At 37.6% G+C, this 27,495-nt stretch overlaps 1 protein-coding gene across 3 annotated transcripts; it reads left to right on the top strand.

The window, feature by feature from the left end:
• The first annotated feature begins 9,797 nt into the window (after window positions 1-9,797).
• Window positions 9,798-26,626, top strand: lnx2b (ligand of numb-protein X 2b). 3 transcript variants are annotated; one of them, XM_039664613.2, is made up of 10 exons: window positions 9,798-10,006; window positions 14,503-15,045; window positions 16,325-16,517; window positions 17,634-17,830; window positions 19,887-20,288; window positions 20,406-20,540; window positions 23,212-23,386; window positions 23,482-23,725; window positions 24,857-25,015; window positions 25,577-26,626. In XM_039664613.2, exons 3-10 carry the CDS (start codon window positions 16,325-16,327, stop codon window positions 25,710-25,712), a joined length of 1,641 nt encoding a protein of 546 aa, XP_039520547.2. In that variant the 5' UTR covers window positions 9,798-10,006; window positions 14,503-15,045; the 3' UTR covers window positions 25,713-26,626. The 3 variants fall into 3 exon arrangements, with proteins under 3 accessions (XP_039520547.2, XP_088991017.1, XP_088991016.1); XM_089134891.1 differs by lacking the exons at window positions 9,798-10,006; window positions 14,503-15,045 and adding an exon at window positions 16,018-16,038; XM_089134890.1 differs by lacking the exons at window positions 9,798-10,006; window positions 14,503-15,045 and having other exon boundaries at window positions 16,355-16,517.
• The last annotated feature ends 869 nt before the right edge of the window (window positions 26,627-27,495 follow it).

The raw sequence follows: 27,495 nt of genomic DNA, 5'->3' as shown, positions 1-27,495 counted from the left end.
TAGGGTCCTTAAAAACATCTATTTTGAATTGGGCAAAATGCGGTTTTCCTTTATATTCTAAATGTATTTTACAAATTCTAAAACAGAAATATACAATCAAACTTTCCATATAAAAGTAACATATCTGAAACGCACACCATTTTTCATAAAAAACATTTACCAGCAGGTACATATTAGCATATTGGCAGTGCCGTTCAAAAGTTTGGGGTCAGTAAGAAATTAATGCTTTTATTAACAAGGTGCATTAAATTGATCTGTATTGGTGCCAATGGTGCAAAATTTATAGTCATTTATAATGTTACAAAAGATTTTTATTTCAAATCAATGCTGTTCTTTCAAACTTTATATTCACCAAAGAATCCTGACAAAAGAAAAAATAATGGTTTCTACAAAAATAAGAAGTAGCACAACTTTTTACAACATTGAAAATAATAAAAAATATTTTTGGGGGGTTTTTTTTGAGCATCAAATCAATGATTTCTGAAGGATCATGTGACTTTAAAGATTGGAGAAATAATGCTGAAAATTCAGCTTTACCATCACTGGAATAAAAGCATCAGAAGATGTGTCAAAACCATTGCTTTTCAAGAAGTTGTTAAATACATACATCCCATCAATAAATAGAAAAATAAATAAATCACGTGTCAAACAATGTCTTATGAAGATCCACAGTCATACAGCCAGCAGATGGCAGTCTTTACCCACAACCACAATTTGTAGAAGAGTACATTTACAAGAAAATGATATAGCATCTGTTATGGTGAAAATATGCATGTAAAGTATTAATATTAATGTGGAAATGTATATGAGGAAGATATTTGTATTCAGATTATTAAGGTTAATAATATGTTGTAATCACTCCAATGTTTTAATAACACCACATTATTAGCAATTCACAATATATATAAGTAGAATCATTGTTTCACCACATAAGCACTGAAGGTGATTGTATTTACTGCCAATTGCAAGTGTATCAGAACCCGTCTTGTTCGTGAATCTTATGCCATTCATTTTATCACTTTGAACATTCAAGTAAAGTACACATAAATGTGGGATCAGGTTTTATTATCGTCAAAGCAGACACCAGTTTAGTGGGTATACTGTTTGTGTTAATAATTATCTTCAAATGCACTGAGTTACATAAACTACTTCTGCATGCCAGTAATGCCTTCAGACCCTTCACGACAACAAACATGATAAAGGATGCCACACTGTAGCATGTTACCCTATTCATGAAAATAAGCACACGAGTCCCCTAATATCCCAGCAGGGTCTTGTAGTTCCTTTCCTGTTAGGGCCAGTGTTTGTTTTCAGCCTGTATCCCCCTGTAATGTGCGCCTCCCTCCCCTGCTGATTCTACAACCTCAGCTGCCTGTGAAGAGCCCACCTCCTGTCTGTAGCTGGGCCACTTGGCTTTTTCACAAAGGCTACTGGAATAACAGTGCCCCGAGAAGGAAATGACAGGCTATTCAAAAGAGCCCCTGTGCCACAGTAATGGGGGGGGGGGGGGGGTACAGTGCAGGAGTCAGATACTTTATCATTGCATATTGCTTCAATATCAATTCAAAATCACAAAGCACAGCTCAAGTTAACCAAGGTTTAAGTTATACTTCTATAGATGGTGAACTATAAACATCCTTCTCATGGAGTTACTATATTTACACTTTCAGTATTTACAGTCACAATGACTGTCATTGTGATGGGAGTGCAGTGAGAATGAGTGATTTTTTCAGCCCTCAGTAGTAGTAAAAGTCCCGGCACTTCCTTTGTACGTGACAAGAAGGACTCCTTTGATGTTTAAGTCATTTGTATGTGGATCCAATCACAAGATAATGGAGTGATACTTATGAAAGATCAGGTGTGAAGTGTGCGCATGTGCTGGATCTTATCAATTAGTGGACGAGCCACTTGACAAGACAGACACATTGTCTTTTGTCTACTACCGAGAGAAAATATATTCCCGGGACCCATTTAATGTGTCTCTCAATCATGCTCTCACCTTTGTTTATTCACTTTAACCCATCATTGCCTGCCTCTTCTGTAATCAGCATCTACAATAGTGGATAGGGCACTGACTTCCTCTTAAATTCACACAGTGTCCTTCCTGACTCCCGCACTGATGTGTGTCCTGGACTTATTAACCCGGGAACTTCCAGAGCTCCTTTGTCTTGCCCCTCTCTATACTTAAGGGGGCTGCGAGCAGAGGGAAAAGCTATTGTCATTCACTGTATGCCATGCGCAAGTCTGCCCTTGATCCCAGGCTTTGAAATGGAGTGCTGGAGGAAGAGAGATGGACTCAAGCAATAGTGCCTGACCTAGGCTCTCTTTCTCATCCTCTAAAAAAATTCTACTGATAAATGACAATTAAACGTTCTTTGCAAATTAATATTATTTTTTTTAAATGTTGTAAAGCCATTTGAAAATATTCAGGGTTCTCCCCAATCCTTTTCTGAACTCCTCGCCTTGCATGATATAGTAGTCTGTTGTGAATGTAAAGCATCAAAAGAGGGCGCTCTTTGTCAGTGGGTGCTGTATTGGAAACAGGCCTCCTCTAGCAAACTGGTGCCAGGCCAGAGACAAGAGCAATAAAGTTCTCACCTCATTATCAAGAACACAGCCCACATCACAGCCTGCTGCCAGGTGGGTCGGGAGGAGGGGGGAAGATAGAGGGGTTAGATAATCTGGAAAAGAAATGGGCTGATCTGACAACCTTCATCTGAGAAGACAGATATTTGACTAACCCAAACTCCACAGAAAGGGAATATGATTTACTGAAAATCTCTTTAACGTATGAACTGTTTGGATTTTGCCACATGTTTTGTAATGTATAATAAACACCACTGTAAAAAAAAAATATTGTTGGTTTAACCCTAAAAAAATAAGTAACCTGGTTGCCTTAAAAATTTAAGTTCATTGAAATGGAAAAAGTTGAGTTAATACAATGAAGGAGATTAATTTAATCACCAGAAACTCAAAATATTATGTTATCTGAACTACATACGTTATCTAAGTTGATTTGACAAAAGAAAAAATGTTGTGATTACAAATCATGAAAATATTTTTTACAGTGTACATATGTAATACACTGTAAAAATGAATATGCTTTATCTAATCAAAAAACAATTGTGGCAACAGATTACAACCAATATTATTAATTAAATTGAACAAATTAGAATGGAGTAATAATTAATCAAATTAATTCCTTAAAAGTTAACCATTTAAAATGAGTAAAATGTTCATTTAAGTCACCATTATGGTGATCAGTGTTTGTTTTAAAATTACGGTTTTCTCCTTCAGTGATTTTGCTTGTTAACATCAGGTGTCTTCAATTTTGGCAATTTAAAATAAAGAGTTCTTAATTAATCTTTGACGTCTGTCTGTTGTTCAGATATTTATGTTTAATTTTTTGGTGTAAACTTTACTCATTTTAAAAGGTTAACTTTTAAGGAATAATTTGATTAATTATTACTCAATTCTAATTTGTTCAATTTAATTAATAATATTGCTTGTAATCTGTTGCCACAATTTTATTGATTAGATAAAGCATGTTCATTTTTACAGTGTAATCATATGTCAGTATAATATTCAGTCTAATTGCACTGGATTGATATATAGGCCAGGGTTTCCTAAACTGGGGGTTGATAAAAAAAAATTTATTAAATCTTTATTAAATTAACATTTTAAACAAGTTAATGGTTAAAAATAACTAAATAAAACACTGACTAGAAAAGATAATATATTTTAAATGAAAAAAAAAAAACAATTAAAATACGGTTTAAAAAAATCCAGAAATCTATTTATCTGTTCTTTCACAGCCTCAGTTATGTTAGGGCCATAACAATAATATTACCATTATATTTGTTTTCCTGCAAGAGACCAACATCAGAGAACAAAAACAGGCAAAACTTTTGTGAAATTATTGAAATATTAACTTCAAATCTCAAGGGGTCTTTAAAGGTAAATATTTTGGTCAAAAGTGTTTAGCTGACTAAAACTTTGGGAATCCCTGATATAGGCTATTAGGTCATGAAAAATAATTATTATGAACACTGAGAGGCTTTCAGGAGAGCCATTTAGTTATACAGGCTTGCAAAGTAGATGGACCTGGGCTCCTACCATCTGGTGTTCTCCTATCTTCACATGTACAACCAATAAATCAATATCAAATCTAGCAGGAAGCCAGATGGCCTCCCTCCAGACCTTCAGTATAGTGGGTCACAGACCTCTCAAAGCCAGCATGGCTACTGTAAGCCAGGCCAATAGAGAAGAGCCTTTGAAGGCTTAGACATTCAACAAGGAGGCTATGAATGACTAAAGGGGACAAATAAGCTGTTACGACTTGGGTCAGATCAGTGTTTGTGTTTCTCTGAACATCAAAGGTCAGAGACTGTTTGATATGCAGCCCCCACACCTTGATCCAGAGCCGGGACAGGTAATGGGGTGGAGTAGTCCATTGAGTAACAAGGACGGGGGGCTTGTAGAGTACTCCTTTTAGGTCTTGCTGTAGGGCACTCGACTTAGACAAAGATTCTTTTAGGGCCTCCGACTCCCTACGGAGCAGTCGGCCCCATGAGACTATGAGCATCTTCTGCTAACGGCAATGGCCTGTGCCAGTACCTGGTAATGTGGGCCTTTCTGTGGTCCAGAAGGAACTTTAGCATGCAGTGCCTGGTACTGATACAGATAAATAAAAAATTAACCACTTTGTTTTTACAATCATATTTTCATTTTTGTATCATATGGTAATACTATGGTACTTTGTAATGCTCAATTTCTGAACCATTTACATGGTACTACACAATACGTCCAAGACCACATGTAACAGTCCTTTTTGGTATTTTGTTTTAAAGAGTCTAATTCTGACCATTCAAAAGTCTAGGGTCAGTTTTTAATTCAGCGATTATAAAGCCATAAATTGATAATAAAGTGACAGTAAAGATAAACAGCAAAGACATGTTGCAAAATATTTCTAATTTAAATAAATTCTTTTTTTTAAATATAAAAATATATATGTCATGGTTTCCACAAAAAAACAACATTAATAATAATAAGAAATGTTTCTTGAGCAAGACATCAGCATATTAGAATAATTTCTGAAGGATCATGTGACACTGAAGAGACTGAGTAATGGCTGCTGAAAATTCAGCTTTAATAAATTCCATTCTAAAATATATTAAATATTCAAGTTTCCAATTAATAAAATATATTTTCAAATATATCCAAATAGAAAACTCCAAATTGTAATTATATTTCAAAATATTCATATTTTTACTGTTTTGTCATCAACTAAATGCAGCCTTAGTGAAGATATGAGACTGACCCCAAATTTTTGAACGGTACCTATTTGTAACCATCAACTACACCTAACACTTTCACCTTAAACCTAATCTAAAATTTCTTTAATAAATGGTAACTGTTAGATAATTGGCTTTTCTTCTTCTAGGTTAATGCCACTTTCATTGTAATTAAAACAACAGCAGATAATGTGGGCTTGTAAAAACATTTCTATCAAGGAAATAACCCTGCCTCCTTGTTTTTTAAGGTTTTCAAAACCTACAAGCTAATTGAGAAACCGATCAATATGCTCCAGGGTCTAACACGGATGATGTCGCAATTCAAAAAAAAAAACAAGGCCCCAAAAAACAAGTTAAACAGTAGTTTGATTGAATGGCTGTTCACAGAGGAGTGTGAAATGCCAGCTCTATGGTGAGGTGTGACTAGGGTGAAGGGGGCAGCTGGCCTTTGTGTAACTCCCAGGCTGAATGTGCGGCCGGCTATTGTTTAGGCACGACCGCCTGGCCTCTCAGTCTCTCTCCTCTGCAGCTTTGTCCAAAGCTGCATGGCCACTTCCTTAACCCAGGTCAGGGCAAGGTCGTGACTTTGGTAACTTACCCCTAGACCGTCTGCACTGTCTGCTCATCCATAAATGCATAAATGGACCTACCGGGGAATAAAAGCATGGAAAAAGACGAATTCTATTAGGCCGTTTGAGCTCACATTTTGATTGAAACATTATACCAGATTGAATGAAAACAATTACATCCACTAAGAGAAAGATCACAAGTAAAGAAGTCACATTTATAGCATAGTAAATAAAGAATTACATGAACCACTTCACAGAGCGACCAGGAGTGTACATAGCATACTCAGATTTACAATGTTGAATTAACCCCCCTGTTAACCCTAATGGGCTCTTCTATGTAACTGTGAAGACACAGGTCAGTCTGGTCTCTTTCTCTTGTTTCAAGGCCTTATTGGACTGTGAAGAATGAAACCCCTTGTCTGTTGATAAGAAGAGGAAAGGCTAAAGTGCTCAAAGGCATGGTATGAACAGTTTTGGAACTTTGATACGAGGCAGAGTGAAGAAGGAGGGGAGGTATATCAGCTGATAAAGATCACCATGGGTCTTTGATCTTTAAGGAACAGATAAGATGTTACCAAGTGGCATGCTGGGTGGACAAGCAGGCCCACATGACAGGTACAAACAAGCAAACACAGCCCTGGAGGTGATGTCTTCAAGGAGAACCAGATAGCTACAGGAGGAATGGCAGATGGGCAATTAGCCATTTCACTTTGGAGTGAAGTGGAGTGAAAAGTTAACACAGCACACTTGCCTCACTGAGCAAAGTACTTTAGGCTCAAATTAGATGAGTAGAGGACATTATTTATGACTTAAAATCAGAGATCATGTTCCCATTTACCTAATGCGACTAATCGAAATTTCGTTTTAGTAAAACTTTGCCAGAACTTCAGGGCAAAATAATCAACGAAAGAACATGCTCCACCAACACGGCACCATGCATTTTAAATACATTTGCTCAGTTTGAAGGCTGGAGTGGAGATTGTTAAAGTGAGACTCGAATGTCAAGCAAAAGCGGGGGTGGGGTGCGTCTGCGCGCTCCCTAGGCACTGATATAGGCCCTGCATGTGGATGCCAGACAGAGCCTGAAGTCTGGGGGTGCAAGCTACAGCCTGAAACAGATGCCTGGCTGTCTGGCTGAGGGAGGAGGGGAGTCTGTGGTGAATAAAATGGGAGAACTGCCTGTGGTGTTGATGTGCTTTCATTGGTCCTCCTAGCAACAGAGCACCTGCACCAGGTCTGTAAGTGAGATCCAGGATGGTACAGTGGATAATGGGGAGTGCACATGTGTACATGTAATTAATATGTATATTGGCTTGCACACATAATGCAGTGACAGGAAAGAGAGTTCATACACAAAAATGACATCAGTGATAAAGCAGTGTGTGTGTGTGTGTGTGTCAACTCAATGCTCCTGATGTGTGTGCACTAACTTGGATCGGTTGAATGCAAAGGAAAATGTTCACGTCGTAACTGTCATTAAAAATCTAGCAAAGATATTTCTAGGCACTCTTGCAATCAAAGTATAACCATGCCATCTATAACCATCTGTATTATTATTAAAAAATAAAAAAAAAACTTAAAAATCTGTTATTGGACTGGCCTCTTGGACAAACGGTTTGGAAAATTGATGAATGGATGGAAGTATAATAAAACATGTATTAAGTTTGATTCCTGTTCATGACCCAATGACAAAGACAATTAAAAGAATTAAGACGTAAGACCCTTCATTATCAGTTCCCTCCTACAGACATCAAAAGACACATACAGTGAGAGTGCAGCTGCCCTGGTGGTGTGACTTTCTTCTCTCACACTGCTGTTTGTGTTGAGGATGTTTACTGATCCCAGGAAAGACAAACAGGTTCACTCTTATTTGTGGGAGTTGTGCTCAAACAGAGGAGCCAATAGGACTGAGTCAGCAAAAGGGTCAGTCTGTTACTCATTGTTTCTATTGTTGTTTTTCATGTCCTTAGCTGTGTCTCTTCATACACACAGACTTTCCCGTCAACTGCCAGGGTCACAACTGGAACGTTTTAGATTCCATGACCTTTTAAAATACAGATACTATATACTAATGCTGAAAAATGCATTTCTGTTAAATTCACAGTTGATGTATTGTACCAATATCAGATACAACTTGTAAATCAGTTTATAGATAAAATAATGATTGCACATGGATTTCAGTTGAAAATTTGTATTACCACTTACCATCCCAGATGATCGGCTTTTACTCGCATGCAGTCACCTATCCATTGTGAATGTAAACATCTAGGAACAGCTGCACGAATGTAAACATCTGGGAACGGCACAGGAAAACAATTGTATTTGGCTGGCTTATTATAAATCAATTTAACTTGGTTATGTTATGTTTACACAAGTGGATTGTTGGGTTTCATTCAACATTTAGTCATATGACACATGTAAACACATTCATATAAATAACTGCAAAATAGCTTTTGCTTGTCATAATGCTTTAATATACCTGTAGGTGTGACCCTGATTCTTTTCCGTTTCTAATGGATATGCTACTTAGTACAGTATTTTGAGGAATATATGAAACAAAGAAACATAGTTCAACAGTGATTGGTTTGATCAGCAATAGTCATTGTCTGTGCTGGACTTACAGGGGTATAAATCACAGAGGGAACAAGCCACAGCAGAGAGGTTTTATGAGGGGAGACTTCCCTTGCATCCTGCAGGGGGTAGAGGCCGACACTGTCTGAGTGTCAAAGACCTTTTAACTGGCAGGATCACAAACAAAGAATTATGACTTTATTGGACATCATTTAGAGAGACTTTTTTCCACTCTCTCGGATTTCTAGTAGGAGAGGATTGACACTCTGAAGCTATTCACTTAAAATTATAGTTAGTATGAAAGGATTCATTTGAGATTTATTCCTACTTATGAAAACCGCTCAGAGAATATACCAAAGGTCATTGCAATTAATTTGTTAATTATGCACCCATAAAACAATTTTACACAGGAATTGTTTGAATGAGGACACTTAACATTTGAAAAAGTGCATTATTCTAAAATTAATGATGCCCATACAAGTGTTTTCTGAGTGCTTCAGCTATTCTCACAGCCACTAATGAATTGCTGATACAAAGCATCAACACTATTGTCAAAATATTTTGAGAATGCACAATATCCATAGCTGCAAGATGCAGAAGACAAATAAGACGGTCCTGCAGATCAATCAAATCTGTAAGAAAGCCGCATAACTTAATCCATTGATAATTTGAGTACACGGGAGACTCTTTTGGTTTAGAATAAGCTACTTTTAGGAGTCATATTTTGCTATAGCTGTTTAGTAAACAAGTGAGTGCAATACAACTAGATAGAAAACATTCAGATAAGTATCAACTGCATAATGAAAAGTTTTTAACTGAAATGATGAACTGGTCTCAGGACTGGTGTTTGGCTAAGTGAGACTATTTATAAGTTGTCATGTGTTTTAGACTTTGTACATTTATAAAATGTATTGTAAAAAAATGTGCATTGAATAGCTGTTTTGTATTTTGTACATTGTTTGGTAAATTGGCACACACTGTGCCACAGGCTACTAAAACAAATATGTGGCAAAAAAAACAATGGTTTGATTATTTTTGTGTTCAATTTTCCAGCGTTTTCCTGTTTCATTCTATTTTGGTGTTTCGTAAAAAATATTTTAAAGTTTAAATATTACAATAATATAATGTTTTAGCAGGTTCCCATTGTGACAACTCCATATGGTGTGACAACATGCCCTGCATTGAGACAAACTGAAATGTGCCTTGTGCAGTAGGATATAAACACTATAAACAACGTTTGAGAATTATTCAAACGTCACATTTTTGACTGATTAAGTATTCTCCCAGCGTCACACACCTATGCACCTGCACGCCAGGCGCTCGCGCTGAGTCCAAAGGTGAATTTATCCTCTTCCTGTGAGAGAAGCGTCAGATCCGACTTGTTTGACTGAAACTCAAGATGATTGCCTCGCCTACGGTTTAATAATATCTGGCGTGGTGTCCAGGTATCACAACATGGGAATGGAAATGATGAGCTATTCATATTTCGGATTTTAGACGAAGTCACGACGGTTTTAATGTTTTATATTTCGACCGCGTCTTTGTTTTATTACTTCCGGAAAATCCGCACAGGTAAGACGAGTTTCGGTCTTGAGCGCAAAATATCCTACGCGTCTCTTTTCTTACATAATAGACTAATCTGACAACAGTTGTTTAACTTCATCTGTAAGCTGCTTTTGTTGCTTTATTACCATTGAATGTGAATTATTGAAGGTTAAAGAATAGAAAAGCGAACACCACACCGCATCTGACATAGCTACCTCGGACACGTTGTAGCCTAACGTTAGATGTTTTAGGAGGAGGTTGGGCACGTTGTTAAGATAAAGGTTACTATGCTGATTTACGCAGGTAAACATGTTTTCATTTTCTTTACCCAACACGTAGGCTAATTCAAGGGCACTCGGTTGTCCATGTTACCATCCGAATCTCATATCAGCTGATTGATGAATGATTTATGGCTTCTTTCTCGTGTGTCATCTGCCTGCAACGTGTAGGTCAGACCACGAAGACCAATTTCAGAGGGTTAGAAAAGTCAGATACTATTTTATTTAGTATGATATGTTAAAGTAAAACATAATGTGTGCTTTAAAGCGTGCTGTTAATACCAATAGCATATCAGTTGACTCTATAAAACTGGTTAAGTTATCCCTCTCCAGAAGGTGGAGTCTCCTTTCATAACTTTAACAGACTTTTGTAGGTAAACAAAAGATGCATGTTGTTCTGTTTATCCTATTCTGCTGGTTTCTTGGTACTGGTTCATTTTTGTTTGAGAAGGTTGATGTGTTCTACACATCTGGTCCAACATTCAAAATTCTGCCATCATTTACTCTTCCTAGTGTTACTTCAGTCATGACTTTATTTTTACATCGAGTAAAGAATAAGATGACAGCATGCAGATGCAATGAAAGTGAATGGTGACTGAAGCTGTCAGTCCCTAGTATTGTGCCTTCTTTCCTTATTCCTTGTGTTTCCCAGGGGGAAAAAAAAGATTTTTGTTATGGCATGATGCATGGGAGTAAAATCAGTTTTCATTTTGAAAACCTTTTTATTTTTTATTTTTACTGCTTCTTTACAGGGATAGTTCACCCAAAAAATGAAAATTCTGTCAGTAATTACTCACCCTTGTGTTGTTCCAACCCTGTAAGACTTTCTTTAATCTTCGGAACACAAATTATGATATTTTTGAGTATAGCTGAGAGCTGGATCACTCCTTTATAGGCTAAGTTATAATAATAAGTTAAGTTAAGTTATTTAAGGCATCGTTAAAATAGTCTCAATCTTAAATCTATCAAGCAACGAGAATACTTTTTGTGTGCAAACCCCCCCCCCCCCCAAAAAAAAAAAAAAAGACTCGAATTAGTTCACGTTGTGTAACAGCGGAGCGCTTTGGTGTTGTACGTCCACGTGTTGTACATCCACAGGCCTACAGAGAAGTATGGCTGTCAAATAATATTCTAAATTCGAATATATTCAAATAGTTTTAACAGAACTTCGAAGGTGAAAATTAATATTCGAATGTGAAAAAACACGTCCACGGTAGCAGATGCAGAGCTGTCTGCTTTGCGAGTGGTAGCTTAAAAGCTTAAAAATTAAGCTTAAAATGTAAACTGCATTTTCCAGCAGCAACAGCTAGCACAGTGGTCTGGCTCACTCATTAGCTGTGCTGCGGCAACTACACATCCAATAGCGTGGGCGCCTCCAACGTGTGTGCCAATGAGCTAGCATTAGCCTACATCACGCGTCAGAGGCTACTACAGTCTATGGTCAGGGCCCGCCAAGGGTTTTTATATATATATATATTTTTTTATTTTAGTTTCTTACTCATTTATGTTAAAATAACTTTGAAAAATCTTTTATTGTTGTCTTTTTTGGATGTCATTTTATTGTTGTATGTTATGTCTAATAAAAATAATACTAATTTTAAAAAAAGAGCCCGCCAAGGGGGCGTGGCCAGGCGCCCCCGAAATAGCAATTATAGTAGCAGTTCACCACTGTGCACAGCTCGCTCAGAGCATTCAATGTTGGTTATATGTACTGTAAAATTTCAATTAATGTTAATAATATTTGTTTCAATCACTGAACAAAGCCTGCTATATTTAGGACAAGAGTCACAACCTTAAATTGCTTGCACAAAACTCTTGGTCAGCACTCAACATTTGTTTGTTGTTGTTCATTTATGGGTTTGGAACAACATGAAGTTTGGTAATTAATGACAGGATTTTCACTTTGGTGTGAACTAATAACGGTTAGAGTAGGCAATGTTTAATCAGCCTTCTTACTGGTTCCTATTGGCTTTAAGGACAATTAAAAAACTCCAGGTGACTATATAGCTATATTTATTTTCATACTTTCCATATTAAGTCATTCTGTGCCATTGCCCCTGTATTCATTCTGTGAGGGTGTGTCTGAGGGAATGATTCATGGCCCCTGGTTGAGTTGGGTAGGTACAGTAAGAGCTTTTCAGACTGGGTGTTTATATTTTCTTTGATTTACCATTTGTTCTGTAGGCGGTGGACGGGAATAGCCCATGTATTATGATATCAGCACCAAGGTAATCTTAACATCTGGTAACGCTATGGACTTTGAAACAGTCCATGTGACTGTTCAGTAGACAAACAGGTAAGTGACAAACTGTGTACTCAGGGAGGTTTGTGAACCTAGGTTTGTTGAGTTTTGTAGTGGAGTTCAACCTTGAGAGGTTCACAAACTCTACATCATTACAGGACAGGAGAGATTGACTAGCTTCTTGTCTCCATTGTGTAAGATATTCCCATGAGGCAAGGGTGAGTCCATCTATCTTAACCAGGGTCACAGCTTCAGTGGACAAGTCTGGAAATAATTTAAACAAAACACTTTACTATGCCACAAGGTTCAGGGTTTTATGATATAGAATGTTTATCAAGGCTGCTATTAATTACTGGTGTTTACTAAGGCACTTTTAACTATTTACTATGTTGAACACCTTAACCCCAAGTTATACATTTTGACATGAAAAATTGGGCAACGAAATCATAGATTTGCACTGATGGCCCAAACCTTATCTTGTGATGAGAATATTGTTATATTCAATTGCTACCATTCAGAATACCATATCAACAGCTTAGCCTGCCCCTGGCATTTTGAACTAACCATTTAAATATCCAATATTGACTCATATATCTAATATCTGTTAAGTATTTTATCTAGTAATACATACATTTTACTTGAATTGCCACTTAGTATTTAAATCTAGTGGTAAGGATTATAATTTTTAGGTTGTGAATAACTGATTTTGTGTGGCTTATTGTGCTTCAGTATATGTCTTTTCAGTTATTAGTAAAATAGAAAGAAGGGCAGTGAGAGAGAAAAATGTCCTGCTTGACCTCGAACAGCATACACATACAAGCATATAACACACTGTGTAATTGGCCAGAGGTTGAGCTTGGTTCTTAGAATGCTCTGCCTGCACGAAGACCACATCAGCATTCTACACTCCCCCTCATCCTCCATCTCTCAAACACACACACACACACACACACACATGCATGCTCTCAACCCCTCCTCCTGGGTCGACACAGCCGGATTCTGAACGTTTCTCTCCAGTCTGTTGAGCTCCCCTTTAACTGCATGTCCTTTCATACACACACTCACACGCACAAACACACTCTGTCCCTAGTTGAGATGACAGGCTCTGGTTTCAGTCGGTGCAGGCGGCAAGCGCAGCTGTTGGGCTTGAGTTTCTTTTTTTCGTGCTGTGGGGAGTATAACTGCACTGCCATCTGAGGTGGGTTGGAATAATGATTGAGATTTACTACCTCACATTAATGGCGGACAGTGTGTTGGTTTTGCTCATCCTTTGAAGTGCTGGTTGTTAATTGTCATTGCATTGTGTTATTAATTGTTTTTATAGAATAAGAATTTTTGGTGATGCTTTTTATAGTATTATTATTATAAGGGTCTGACACTGACGCACAAGAGTGTCCATGATAAAAGATTTAGTTTAAAACGCACCTACTTGTTTGTATTCATGTTGGTTTCAAAAAGCTTAAATATCATTTTTAATTTTTTTGAACTTGAAAAATGTCATGTGGTGTAAGCAAGTAAAAGAAAGTTGTTCATAAATATGTTTAAGGATTCAGGGAGTCGCACCACATAAATGTGTTGTATTTTAGGTTACAAAACAAACATTCATTGTAGATGGATTTAGCAGAGATTATGTGGCTCACAGAGGGAAGTCGTCCACTGCAGATCGGGCATGCAGAAGTCATTACCGAAAAGCCTGCCATTTTTACACTATTAATTTACAGTTCTTACTCCTTTTTAGAGTTGCTTCTTTGTTCAACTTAGTAGGTGAGTTTTGACTGTTGCCCTCCTGTCATTTCACACTGTGCTTAATGATTTAAATAGTGTTAGTTAGCAAAACTCGGATTGCTATTGAGGAGGAAACTCGTAGAAAGGATGCAGCTGCAGCCCTCTCCCCATATTGTTGCTGTTAAGTGGATTCATGTCATTTCCTGTCCAGCCGGCATGAGCCAAAAAAAGAATGCCAGACGTGAGCTTCAGTTTTTCTTTGTTCTCTTTTCCAACAGAAACTTGGGTGTACATGAAGCAGCTAGCAGTTTGTACTCTTACTGGAAATATTTGATTGCTTCTCATCTGATGTAGAGTTTGGAAGCTGGAAAAAAAGAGGCAGAAGCTCTCAAGCCCTGTGGACATCCAGATTAACTACTTCAGGCCATGATGGAGCCCAAGGCGGCTCCACTGGCGGGTGGCATAACGTGGGTGCGGGTGTGTAAGGAATGTGGACAGTGTCATGAAGGTCATGAGAGTCACCTGTTTGAATATCAAGATGAAGTGGATGACGAGCTGGTGTGCCACATCTGCCTGCAGCCTCTGTTGCAGCCCATGGACACGCCATGCGGACACACGTACTGCTTTCAGTGCCTCAGCAACTTCCTGCACGATCAAGACTTCTGTCCAGTTGACCGCCAGAGACTTCAGCTACAGCAGTGCCGTGCCTCCAGCCTGCTGGTACGTAACCTGCTGGACAAACTGACTGTGCTGTGCCCGTTCCGTAGCGAGTGCCAGCTGAGCATGCAACGCTGTGAGCTGCAGCCCCATCTCCACAACAGGTTAGTGCGTGCCTCGACTTTTTGAAATGGAATGAATGTTTACATATCACTAAGGCACCAAGGCATACTCGAAGAGATGAAGAGAGAGATATACAGATCTCATTCTGTAGAAATGAAATTAAATCAATTATGAAGACTTGTATAGTGGATATATATGCACACTGTAGCGATTAAGGGAGCTGCTCAAAAATTTGTGGAATTCCACTTATCCAGGTTTCATGTGAACAGAGATTTGGGAGAGCTGAACAGATTAAAGAATAGACGTAAGTGGACCGTATAAATGACTAGAAGGCTGAACTCCCGAAAGAACTGGGTGACTCTTTTACATAATGAAGTTAATTAGGAATCACATGAGTGATTACTATAGAATGTCTGCAGATATCTCATCCTGCTCACCATCTGCCAGGAACACATGGAAGTTGACATTTAATTTGTGCCTGTTTAGTTACGGGAATTAAGTAGTATTAAGAGTTCACCCCCTCAAACAACTTTCCCTTGTACTAACTTATAGTTCCTTTCCACGGTCCTATAAGATTAAATGTAAAAAAAAAAAAATGAATTTACTTAAATGTTGCTCCACCTAATGCAAAGCAATAGTTGATGATATGGTATGCAAAAAAAGAAGAAAAAAACTCACTGGGAATAAAATCCTTGACTTTGGCATTAATGGAACACTAGTATGACCCTGTGCCTCAGCGTTCATCTCCCTTACATGCGTTTTCTTTTGCCGCTTTATCTGTGATGTAATAGCATGGACTAAAGGTTGTTTAGCTGATAATTCACGTGGGTAGGAACGGCCCAATGTAAACAGAGAGAGAGAGAGAGAGAGAGCAGCTGTTGGAAAGGAGGTGTTGACATGGTGAAATACAGACTAGACCTGATTGTGCTTATTTTTTTGACCAATACAATCCCTGCAATGCAGCAGAAAAGCCTGTTCATCTCTTCATCTGCATAGCTCATCTTGTTTCTGTACTGAGAATTCCCACTCCCTAAGTATGTTCATCTAATTCTAAACTATAGATAAACGCTATGTAGCTTTGCAGTGAAACAATTAAGCATTGATTTGTTTTTGTTTTTTTCGCTTCTGTATTCTGCTGACTCCTGAATATGGCAGATCCACAGCAGTAGTCAGCATTTGTGCATGTTTATGATATTTTTAGTTACTGTAGTTGCCATCTGGTAAGAAATGTCTTGTAGGTGAATTAACTGCAGGTCACTAAGTAATGATGCTGAAGTTCTCTCTTTCACTGTACTCACTGTGCACTTCCCTCTTTTTCAGATGTCCTGCCTTCAAACGACTCAGGGAGGAGGCGGAGAAAAAAAGAGACCTTCCTGGAATGAGTTTAAAGGAAGCAAATCAGATGGAGATCTAGCTGACGCCAAATCTACCCCAACAATTGGACGCACAGCTCAACTCAGTGGACCCTCAGAACCTGGACTGGTCAACCCAGCATTTGAGGAGGGTGAAGATGGTATAGCATCTCTTTCTGTTTTTCTTGTACCCTATCCATCAAGTATTATTACAAAACCCTGTAAGTAGTGTTAGCTGATCCATGTGTAATTAAAACTAGGAGTTTTTACATCATTTTGGGGGGAATATTGACACCAAAGGGGTTATTGAACGATATTGCAGATTTGTTTTTGTTTTATTAATTTGTGTTTGTCAGTATTTGATATTTAATTGTAAGCTCATTTCCCTTTACCTAGATTCTAATGCTCTCTTAATGTTAATCTTTATTAATACTTATTTATTAACACTGTTAAATTTAATCTTTAGGAAACGTCACAATAAATATCCACTTTAAATTTTATATAGCACCTTAAAGCATTTAATAGAAATTTGATGTCAGCTATCCATTTATCCGTTATCACATGGAAATATATTGCCTTATCTGCCACAGCTAAAAATTAAATATTGCTGTAGCTCTACATAAATAATATTTGTATAATATCTCTGTTTTCTCTGTTCTGTACATCACCTGGTAAGGATTAGATGTGTAGAAAAAAAACAATAAAGCTCATTCTTGGTGGTTTTTTTTTTTTTTACAGTAGTTTTTTTTTAATTTGTGGTAGCTCAGAAGGAAAGGTGAGAAGAGTGTAGCACTGACGGTGAAAAGCAGAGGGAATTGATTTGCAGCTGTGTTTACTTTTGGGTAAACCAAAACAGAGGCTATCATTCATGTGGGGCTTTATCTTGAGTAGATGGCTGAGGAGTGTCAGGATGTTATTAATATTCCAGTGAAATACTTTATGGCATTACAACCAACAATTGTCACTGTCTGAGAACATGTATACTCATGGAGATTCACTCCAACGTTTATCTGCCTAAAGCTCTAAAACACCTGGAGGGAGTCTGGATCTGGTCTTCTGATTTAATGCAAATTCTGTTAGTCATAAAATTACCTAGCAACTATCTCAACATCTCATGGGAATATTACATCGTTCATTTGTGTGCTTCCTTAGATAAATGACTCATTCCAAAGCAGTCATAAACAAACTGCATGAGTGACTGCTATATGTTGCAATACTTTGTAGTTGTAAGCATTTGTTCACTAAATCGGGTTCTTGATGGTCTGTTGGTTTCCCAGACACCCCCCTGAGGTCCAGTCTTGTGGCCGAGGCAACTGTGGTGGAGCTGTTACGAGAGGATACAGAAGAGGATTTGGGATTGCGTATAGTGGGAGGGAAGGACACACCCTTGGGAAACATTGTCATTCAGGAGATTGTGCGTGATTCACTGGCTGCTCGAGATGGCAAGCTGGCTCCTGGAGATCATATTCTAGAGGTGAGGCATATCTTGGCTCGCCACACCATTTAGGTTATTAGTATCAATGGGATTAAACCCATTAGATGTTGTCCTCAGGTAGTTCCATCCATTTCTCAAGTTGTCAGTGTACACACCCCAGTGTCATTGTTTACATTGCAGTCACATCACTGTATAAAAGTGCCTGCTTTCCCAAATGCCCTTAAAGCGTAATCTTTTTTTTCACTGGCTGGCACATGATTGACTATGTTAAAATGTAACATTTCGCAATTCGCAAATTCTGTCATAGGAAGTGTATCAAAATATGTATAGTTAGTATGAGCACACAGATTCTCTCTGAGATTTAGTGAAATGCCATTTCATGTCATTTTGACATGCGAAAATACATTGAGGAATGTTACCCGCATTAAACAAAAAATATTTTATTTTATTGAAAACTATTGAATGTGGTCTTCATCTCATGTAATTTTACACCATTCAGATGACTTTACAAAAACACAATGCATTTGTTTTTCAAGACTTTTTAATTTAAAACTAAACTACTAAAACAACCTTTAAAATCTAAGTTGCACAGTATTGCTTCTCAATTGCAATTCAGTTCAGCAAATTTACACTCTTTTTCCCAACATACTACGCTCTCCTTGGATTTCTTCCCCTGGTAGTCCAGGAATGCAATGCCTTAGTAAAGGAAACCAGCATGACACATTCAAATTCAACCTTGAGTTTGAATGAATGCCCCCAGCTCATCTTGTCTTCTCTGAGATCATATATATATATGGAAATTTAAATTAGGCCAACTGACAGTCCTAGGATGATCTGTATCCCAAGCGGAGCTCCTTTGACTTTTTTTTTTTTAGGGCGCTATCATGGCTTGTAAAGAGATCTGTGGATGTCTTGCATATCTTATTTCTTGAAATGGAATCTCTCTTTTCCCCTTCTGGTTCAACACGGCATTGATTATTGCAAAGGGCTGTTCCAAGCCTTTGGTTGAAAGGCTTTTTTTGTCATAAGCAGAAGCGTAAAAAGACCAGCATTATTTTAGTATCTGTTAATATGAAGTTCTTTAAAGAGAATAAAATGTACCTGTTGGATCTTAAGGGGGTCGTTAAGAAATGACATTTTCATTCATCTTTTGACATTTAAGATGTGTACATATCCTGGAAGTTTCATAACTCCTTGTTAGTCCAAAAACTACTGAAACTAAAAGTCAGTGTACATATCCTGGAAGTTTCAAAACTCCTTGTTAGTCCAAAAACTACTGAAACTAAAAGAGTAGCTCACCTCAAAATGAAAATTTCCTGATAATGTACTTACCCCAATGCCATCCAAGATGTCCATGTCTTTCTTTCTTCAGTGGAAAAGAAATTAAGTTTTTTGAGGAAAACATTTCAGGATTTTTCTCCACACAATGGACTTTAATGGTAACCAAATTGTTTAAGTCCAAATCAATGCAGTTTCAAAGGCTTTGGAGTGCTTCAAACAGCTCAGCACGATTCCAGCTGAGGAATAGGGTCTTATCTATCGAAACGATCGGTCATTTTCTAAAAAAAAAATCAAAATGTATATACTTTTTGACCACAATTGTTCGTCTTGTGCTGGTCAGCGACACGCCAGGGATTATGTAATCACTTTGGAAAGGTCACGCTGGCTGTAGGCAGAAGTACCGCCCAATTGTTTTAAACATCCAGAATACTTACACGAAAGGACCATTTTTAAACAATAAACTGACTCAAAGACATACATATGTAATTCAACATACTATATAATTTGGATGATCCTCCTTCTCCACGCTTGTAAAAAATGAGGCGGTACTTCCGCCTACATCAAGTGTGAACTTTCCTGTGTGATTACGTAATGCCTGGCGTGTCGCAGACCAGCAAAAGACAAACAATTGTAGTTGTTTGTACAATTGACCTCAAGCTCGCATTTAGGTCTGCCACCATCCAGTCAATAACCGAAGTCCTCCCCCTTCATTTTTTCAATAACCTGCTTTACTTGAACGTACATCACAATGTGGAAGAAATGTTCTGCCGTTACTTTTGTTACACTCAACAAACTAACAGTGTGATCTTTGCAGGCAAATGATGTCAGTTTGGCATCCATTCCCCACAGTCGTGCCATTGCTGTGCTTCGGCAGTCATGTTCCCGCCTCAGGCTAACTGTCATGCAGGAGAAGGGCTTCAAGCCCCGGCCCGAACATCTCGCTCAGCCCTCAGCTTCTCCTCCATCGCATAATCCCAATCCCAACCAGAACCACGGCACCGTCATCCAGGTCACCCTGGTAAAGCGTGAGCGCTCTGAGCCGTTAGGAATCAAACTCATCCGTAAATCTGAGGAGCCAGGAGTCTTCATCCTGGATCTGCTGCCTGGAGGACTGGCTGCCAAGGATGGAAAACTGAGGAACAATGACAAAGTGCTTGGCATCAACGGACAGGACCTGAGACATGGCACCCCGGAGAGTGCAGCTCAGATCATACAGGTACAGAGTGACAATCACTTTAAAGAGAAAAAGTGGATTTCTCAATCTAATGCTACTAATAATGAGGTTACTATTAAAACCTAGGTTTATATATAGGAATCTCTGTGTATTTGGCAGGCAAGTGAAATGCGCGTGAACTTCGTAGTAATGAGACTTCCTGATCTCTCCGAGGAGAGTGGTGAGGGACAGAGCCGAGGGGCCAGGAGAGTCCCTGAACCGCAGTACTTCAAACGACGCTCCGAATACATGAAGGTAAAAAGTGCAAATGATCACAAGTTAAAAGGCACTACTAGTCTAAGCTGTGGCCTAGCTAGTGTTGCCAGATTGGAAATATCCAAGTATCGTACCAGACGCTCAAATTGATCGTATTTGGAAGACCAGCTGACCAGATTGTTGACGGGTAGCTTTCATGAGGCACACACACAAGGTCTCTCGCTCTCTCTCTCTCTGCAGTGCTCTCTCACCTTCACTTTCTCCTCACAATCATGATGTAGGTCACTATATGATTGAAGTGTCACAAAATTCTGAAATTATCGTACATTATGGGATTTTTTTCATTATTGATCGTACATTGTACAGAGGTAAAAACTATGGTACGAATACGGTAATTATCGTACGTCTGGCAACACTGGGCCTAGCGTTAAGCTTATTTGGGTGATGCAAGTTTTTATTTGGGTTTTACTCGCTCCCAATCCCATTCACCTTTTTACTTCCTATTATTTTCTGTCCTGCCTCCACTGTATTTTCTGGATTATATTTTTATTAGATTTGTAAGCAATATTTTTTTAATGTTTTTGAAAGAAGTCTCATGCTCACCAAGACTACATTTTATTTGTATGTAAGAAAATACTATTGGGAAATATTATTACAATTCAAAATAACTTTTTGTTGGGATATATTTTCAAATGTAATTTATTCCTATGGAGGCAAAGCTGATTTTTCAGGATCATTACTCCAGTCTTCAGTGTCACATGATCCTTCAGAAATAATTTTAATTTGCTCATTTTGTGCTCAAGAAACATTTCTTATTATTATATATGTTGAGAACAGTTTTGCTGCTGCTTAATTTGGAAATCGTTCTACATTTTTTCCCTAGGATTCTTTGAATAGAAAGTTCAAAACAGCATTTATTTGAAATATATATATATATATATATATATATATATATATACACATTGTAACAATGTAAAAACCTTACTATCTATTTAATTTAATGAATACATTCTGAACATATAATTTTTTTTTAATCTTTCAACAATAAAAAAATCTTACTGAACCCAAACTGTTGAACGGTATATATGCATACATCCTTACATACATAAATATTTACACACATAAAAAATTCTACACTTAAATGTCGTTTAGATGCAACACTGGACAAAATTAAAGCGAACCATGCAAGAGATATTGAAAGCTGAAAGATTCAGCATGTTAGAGAGACAGAACGAACCTGTCTCAAACATTTAAAGCGAATGTCACAATTGAATACAATGCAGTGCATGGAGATAATTCATGATATGTATTGCAATGTTTCGCATATTATGGGGTATTTTATTATGCTTTGGTGTTATTATACGATACCCATAATTATAAAGAGCATTAAAATTGTATTTGTAGGTCTAGTTTCACGTACTCTTTTTCAAAATGGTTACATGCAGATTGGGTCGAATGCTTGTGCTACTATTGTCAAAGTCTGCCTGTGTGTGTGTGCGAGGTGACTTTTTGCCCAGGGACTAGTCACACCCTACTTTTGTGACACTTCCTCGCCAGCTGAAGGCAGAGGCAGCAAACACTGGCTGGGTAGTGGGAGATGAAAGCAGATGCCCCCTCGCTCTCTCTAGGACTCGTCCCTGATCAAAAGGCCCAGGGTGCTGCTCTCTAAACTGCTGCAGCCACTGAGTTTGTTTGTAGCTGGGGATCAAAGCTGGTGACAGTTAGCTTTCACCTGTGGAGTTGAAGCTTGAGCTCATGCTGGGAGGAAGAGCCTCCCTGCTGGGTAGGAAGAGGCTACCCCTCCCCCTATGGAGGTCTGGGGACTCCAGTGAGAAGATGGCTGAAGGAGAGCGCTTTGCCACAATCTATGAGTTACGATGACAACGCGTCACATTAACACATCTCTCTGCTTCGCAGCAGGATCTTGAATGTTTGTTTTTACAAATGTTTTCACCACAGGGGTCAGTCACGTCACTTTTCACTTTTTCACTTTTCAACCCCCAAGAACAGAAATGTATTTAACACTCTATTATGCTATTATGTTGCTATTATACGCCGTTATAATCAAGCTACTGCGAACTTCATCTGCTTGTCAAATTATACACGACCATATTTAATAAAATATTTGAAGGATTAAAACATTAATTCTGTCCTTTAGAGCATGCTCACAATGCAAACACAATCATCGTCCAATTACTGTATATACACTTCTGTTCAAAAGTTTTTTATTTTAAAAAAATAGTACTTTTATTCCACAAAAATCATTAAATTGATCAAAAGTTACAGAAAAACATTTACATTATTACAAAAAATATTTAAAGTTAAACAATGATATAAATGAATGTATCACTGTTTCCTCAAAACTATTGAACTGCACAACTGTTTTCATTAACAATAATAATTATAAGAAATGTTTCTTGTGTAGCAAATTAGCATATTTGAGTAATTTCTGAAGGATCATGTGACACTGAAGACTGGATTAATGGTAATGAAACTTCAGCTTTGCATCACAGGAATAAATTACATTTGACATGACTGGAAAAGTTATTTCTAGAATTTTAATAAACTGTATTTCTGAATAAATGTACTGTACATTTATATTATTCATTTATTCAGCTACCGGTAAAAATTGTACAAAGCCACACTAACACATTTGTTTTTACTATTTCTGTATTGTGCGAGTGTCTTAATGTGCATTATGTGGGTTCAGGAGCCTCCAGGGGGCTTCTCCAGTCAAGAGAAGACTGTGAATCTAAAGAAGGAGCCTCGGCTATCTCTAGGCATCACCATCGCAGGTGGCAGAGACTGCCGCAGCCGTTTGCCTGTCTACATCACCAGTGTGCAGCCGGTCGGCTGCCTGCACAGAGACGGCACCGTCAAAACAGGTCATTCACCTCATGCCTCCTTATAAATGCTTATTTCTCTGAGTCTTGCACAATGCTTGTGTTAATTGTGTTTTTCCATGGTTACTCATGCTCAGGGGATGTACTGCTGAGTATTAATGGCATTGACCTGACACAACTGACCTACAATGAGGCGGTGACCGTCCTAAAAGCTCAGACGGCTCAGAACACAGTAACACTGCGAGTCATCCAAACCTTCACTGACGAGGAGGAGCAAGATGGAGAATCCAGCACTAGAGAAGACATGGAAACACTGGAGGGACATAAAGAGGACGACATTAACTGGGTTCCTCTCTGGACGCGCTGGCTGGGTCTTCCCAGGTGGGTGGGCTATGGATGTGGGTCGGTATCTTTAAATGCTCCGATACCAACAACTGTACGGTGTTAGTGTTTGCGAGAACAGAACAAACAGAGATTAAAGACGTCTATGAAGTAAATGTATCCAATTAATAGAATATTGAGCATAAATTCAATATTTATGCCTGTATAGTTGCTGTATTCAAGCTCATAAGTGAAGCACACTAAGTGGATTGAGTGTGCATTCGTTTCTCAAAAACATCATTGGAAGGTTTGTAGTCAGAAAGTAAAAATGATGCATCTATTATTACTAATGTTACTTGAGTGTAAGAAGAGAAAGCTCACACACTTCTGTTGTATGTGCTTGGTCTCTGATCGCTCACTCAGCACACATGCATCAAGCTACAAATATGATTTAGTTTTAATCCAACTAAGTAATTCTTGAGCTGTTACATGATTTATGCATTGCACGTAGTTCCCTAGGCTACATTATTACAGGAAAACAGGAAAAAAATGAATGTGATTATTGTACCGCTGTAGATGAAATATGATGGAGCAATATAATGAACATTGAACAGAACAGTAACAGAAGCGTGTACAATACATTTTAACAGTGTACAGTGTAATTTAAATTCAGTTCACATTTATTTGTATTCTGATTTTCATAATACGCATCATTTAAAAGCAGCTTCACAGAAAATGCACAAGCCCTTATAACAAATTTAGAGTGATCTGTCTATCAGAGGTAATGTGTTTCAGAAATGTACATGTACAAAATCATAGTTAGCTAAAAATCCATTCATTTAAATACTTGCTTCAAAATGTAGCATTGGTGCACGTTGATTCAGAGTTTGTGTCATCTGAAGTCTTCGCAGGAGTTGGTGCCGTCTCTTCATAGGTGTTGGGCATGAAAAAGCGTGACAGTAACTGAAGGAGACATCTATTTGCTATAATAATTAAGCCAACTTGTATGATTCATATGGACTCATTCAGGAAAAAGTGATATCTGTGCATCCCTTAACATGTAGTGAGCAAAAATACATAAATTGATTAAGTGCAATATTAAATTTGATGTCATCTTTTGTAATTTTTATCTTAGTTAATGGCTTAAACGTGAGGAAAACATCCTAATTTGACCATTTCTTTTAATCCAAGCTACATCCACTGGTGTCGTGACATTATGCTAATGAAGACCAACAGTGAGAGCTGGGGCTTCAGTATCGTGGGAGGATATGAGGAGAGTCATGGCCAGCAGCCCTTCTTCATAAAGACCATAGTGCCTGGAACTCCAGCTCACTTTGATGGGCGGCTCAAGTGAGTGTCCCATCCCATTTTTAACAACATTTGTACAGTTTTATTTTTTGTTTTTGAAAGAAATGAATACTTATATTTAGCAAGGTATGATGTATTGTTGTTTTCTTTTCACCAAGCAAGCCTAAATAAATGTATCCTGGTTTTCACCAAAATTATGAAGCAGCACAAATGATTTCAACATTAAAAATAATAAAATGGTTACTTGAGCACTAAATCACTATATTAGAATGATTTCTGAAGGATGATGGACTGGAGTAATGAAAAATGAAACCTTGCCATCACAGGAATAAATTGTGGAAATATAATTAAAAAAAAAGTATTATTTTTTTTTTATTGTAATAATATTTGACAATATTACTGTTTTTACTGTATTATTGATTAAATAAATGCATCCTGGTTGAGCATAACATAACATTTACAGTATAAGGTAGTGTAGATTCAAAGATATTCAAAGTAATTTAATTGTTGTTTGGCAAGTTATTATGAAAGACATTTTATTGTGCAAAAAGTCTATTAAATAAAATGCTTTGTTTACTGAGACTCTTTCATGCTCTCCTTCAGGTGTGGTGATGAGATTGTGGCTGTGAATGGACTCACTACTGTTGGCATGAATAACTCCTCATTGATCCCAATGCTGAAACTGCAAAAGAACAAAGTCACATTGACCGTGGTCTCCTGGCCTGGCAGCCTGGTTTAAAGACTAGCCTGAACTCTATTGCTGTTACTAGGTATAACACAAGATACATGCACAAGTCTAATATTGGAGAAGGGATGTTTTTACTCCTCTCTTAAGAACAGGGTGGCATATTGGGGAAGTATGTTAACAATCATTGACCTAGATTTAAAAACAAGCTGAAAGGTTGATATTTATCCACTGTAGGCATTTAGTGTTTCACAAAGATTTCTGTTGAGCTGTGATTGGGATAGAAGTGTGAAACGCACTTAAGGATACTGAAGAAGCTTGACTTTCCTGTTTAAAAATAAGTTTTAATTGAGATATTTATCATGCCCTTTGCTTGGGTATATTTTAGTATGGAACTTCAAGACTTGTTTCGAGTATATATAACCAGTAATAATCTTTAAGATGGTTCATGATTGACATCAAGTGGTCAGTAGTAAGGTAATAAATATGAGTAATTGTTTTGACTATCTGGAGTTGGACCACATCACGTTATGTTGATGGCCGCTCTAACAACACTTTTTACTGTATTATAAGTTGTGAGAATAGTTACACTTGTGTTAAACTATGTAGTTGCTGTTGGGGTGATAGTATGGACTGTTTTTTAAAACCACAGCTTGGCTAGTTTGACCATTTTTTAAAGAATGTATCTCTTAGGTGCCTTGGATATAAATGTGTACAAACACGCTTATCTACACCTGCCTTAATTGCCCGTATACCAAAAATGCTATTCGTTATCTTTGGCTTTTTATCATCAGAAGAATGTTTATTTGAATGCTTTGTTGTTGTTTTTTTCAATCTGATATCTGTACATTTAACCCTTTTACTTTTTAATGCATTTTAGTGAATTTCAATTATGTTCTTTGGAATAGCAAAGCAGTGTGATAGGGTTATAAAGATGACAGAATAAAATATTTTGTTTTATTTTATTACATCATTGTTCTAGACAGTGGCTATTTTATTTGCACTTTTAGATCTCTCAATATTTCATATAAATGTGCATACAGTCTGCTGAGGCTTATTCTTCAGTGCTTATTCTACATCTGCTAGAACTACAATACATTTGAAACCTTGTTTGGGTTAATAATTTAATTTTTCTGTTATTCAAGAGTTAATGCTAAACACCCATATTTCACTCATCTTCCAAATCATTCATTACAGTGCCTCTGGGATTCTCAGGCAATAACAGTGGCTTTGCCCTGTTGAGGATCACACGATCTGAGCAGTTTGAAGGGTGAGCGAATGACGTGCAGTCACACAAGAGACCTGTGGAGGATCCAAAACAGCCATACACAGTTTGAATTTAAGCCTTGAGCTATGAACCAAGGATTAAACAGTTTTAAATCCTGCTGACAGGCTAAAATAATGCAGTAGGTTGCCAACTGTCAAAGAATAACATGAATGATGTGTGTTAGGTGTTCATTGTTGAATTTCATGTGAGATATTATTGTCATCATGAAGATAAACGGATGGTCTATTTGAATATCTGCAGAAGTCACCAAGCATCTGCTCAGAATGTGAACTTTTGTGACATAAAAGCACACTTTGACTAGATTTGAGTTAAGATTACATATTTCAGAGCAGATAATAACCAATATTAATGGCTAAAAAATGTACATTTTCCACAGGGTGGCCGTGGGTCATTAAAAAAGTATTAAAAAGTCTTAAATCAATTTTCCTAAAAATAAGGCCTTAAAAAGTATTAAATTGTCTTAAATTCAGATTGGATAGGTCTTAAATATGTTAGTCATGTCACCGCAAAGATGCAGGCAAAGGCAATCGTTCTGCCAGCCAGGTCAAA

This window comes from Pimephales promelas, chromosome 9 (genome assembly GCF_988280905.1).
Source record: "Pimephales promelas chromosome 9, fPimPro1.hap1.1, whole genome shotgun sequence".
Lineage (NCBI taxonomy): Eukaryota > Metazoa > Chordata > Actinopteri > Cypriniformes > Leuciscidae > Pimephales > Pimephales promelas.
The sequence above is the reverse complement of the archived record's forward strand: the minus strand, read 5'-3'. Positions and strand labels throughout refer to the sequence as shown.

Excerpts from the sequence above, each read along its gene's own strand:
- lnx2b (XM_039664613.2), top strand. The coding sequence starts at position 16,325 with ATGTCCTGCCTTCAAACGACTCAGGGAGGAGGCGGAGAAAAAAAGAGA. Across the intron at positions 23,387-23,481 it reads AGACGGCACCGTCAAAACAG|GGGATGTACTGCTGAGTATT; the intron begins GTCATTCACCTC and ends ACTCATGCTCAG. Across the intron at positions 23,726-24,856 it reads CGCTGGCTGGGTCTTCCCAG|CTACATCCACTGGTGTCGTG; the intron begins GTGGGTGGGCTA and ends TTTTAATCCAAG.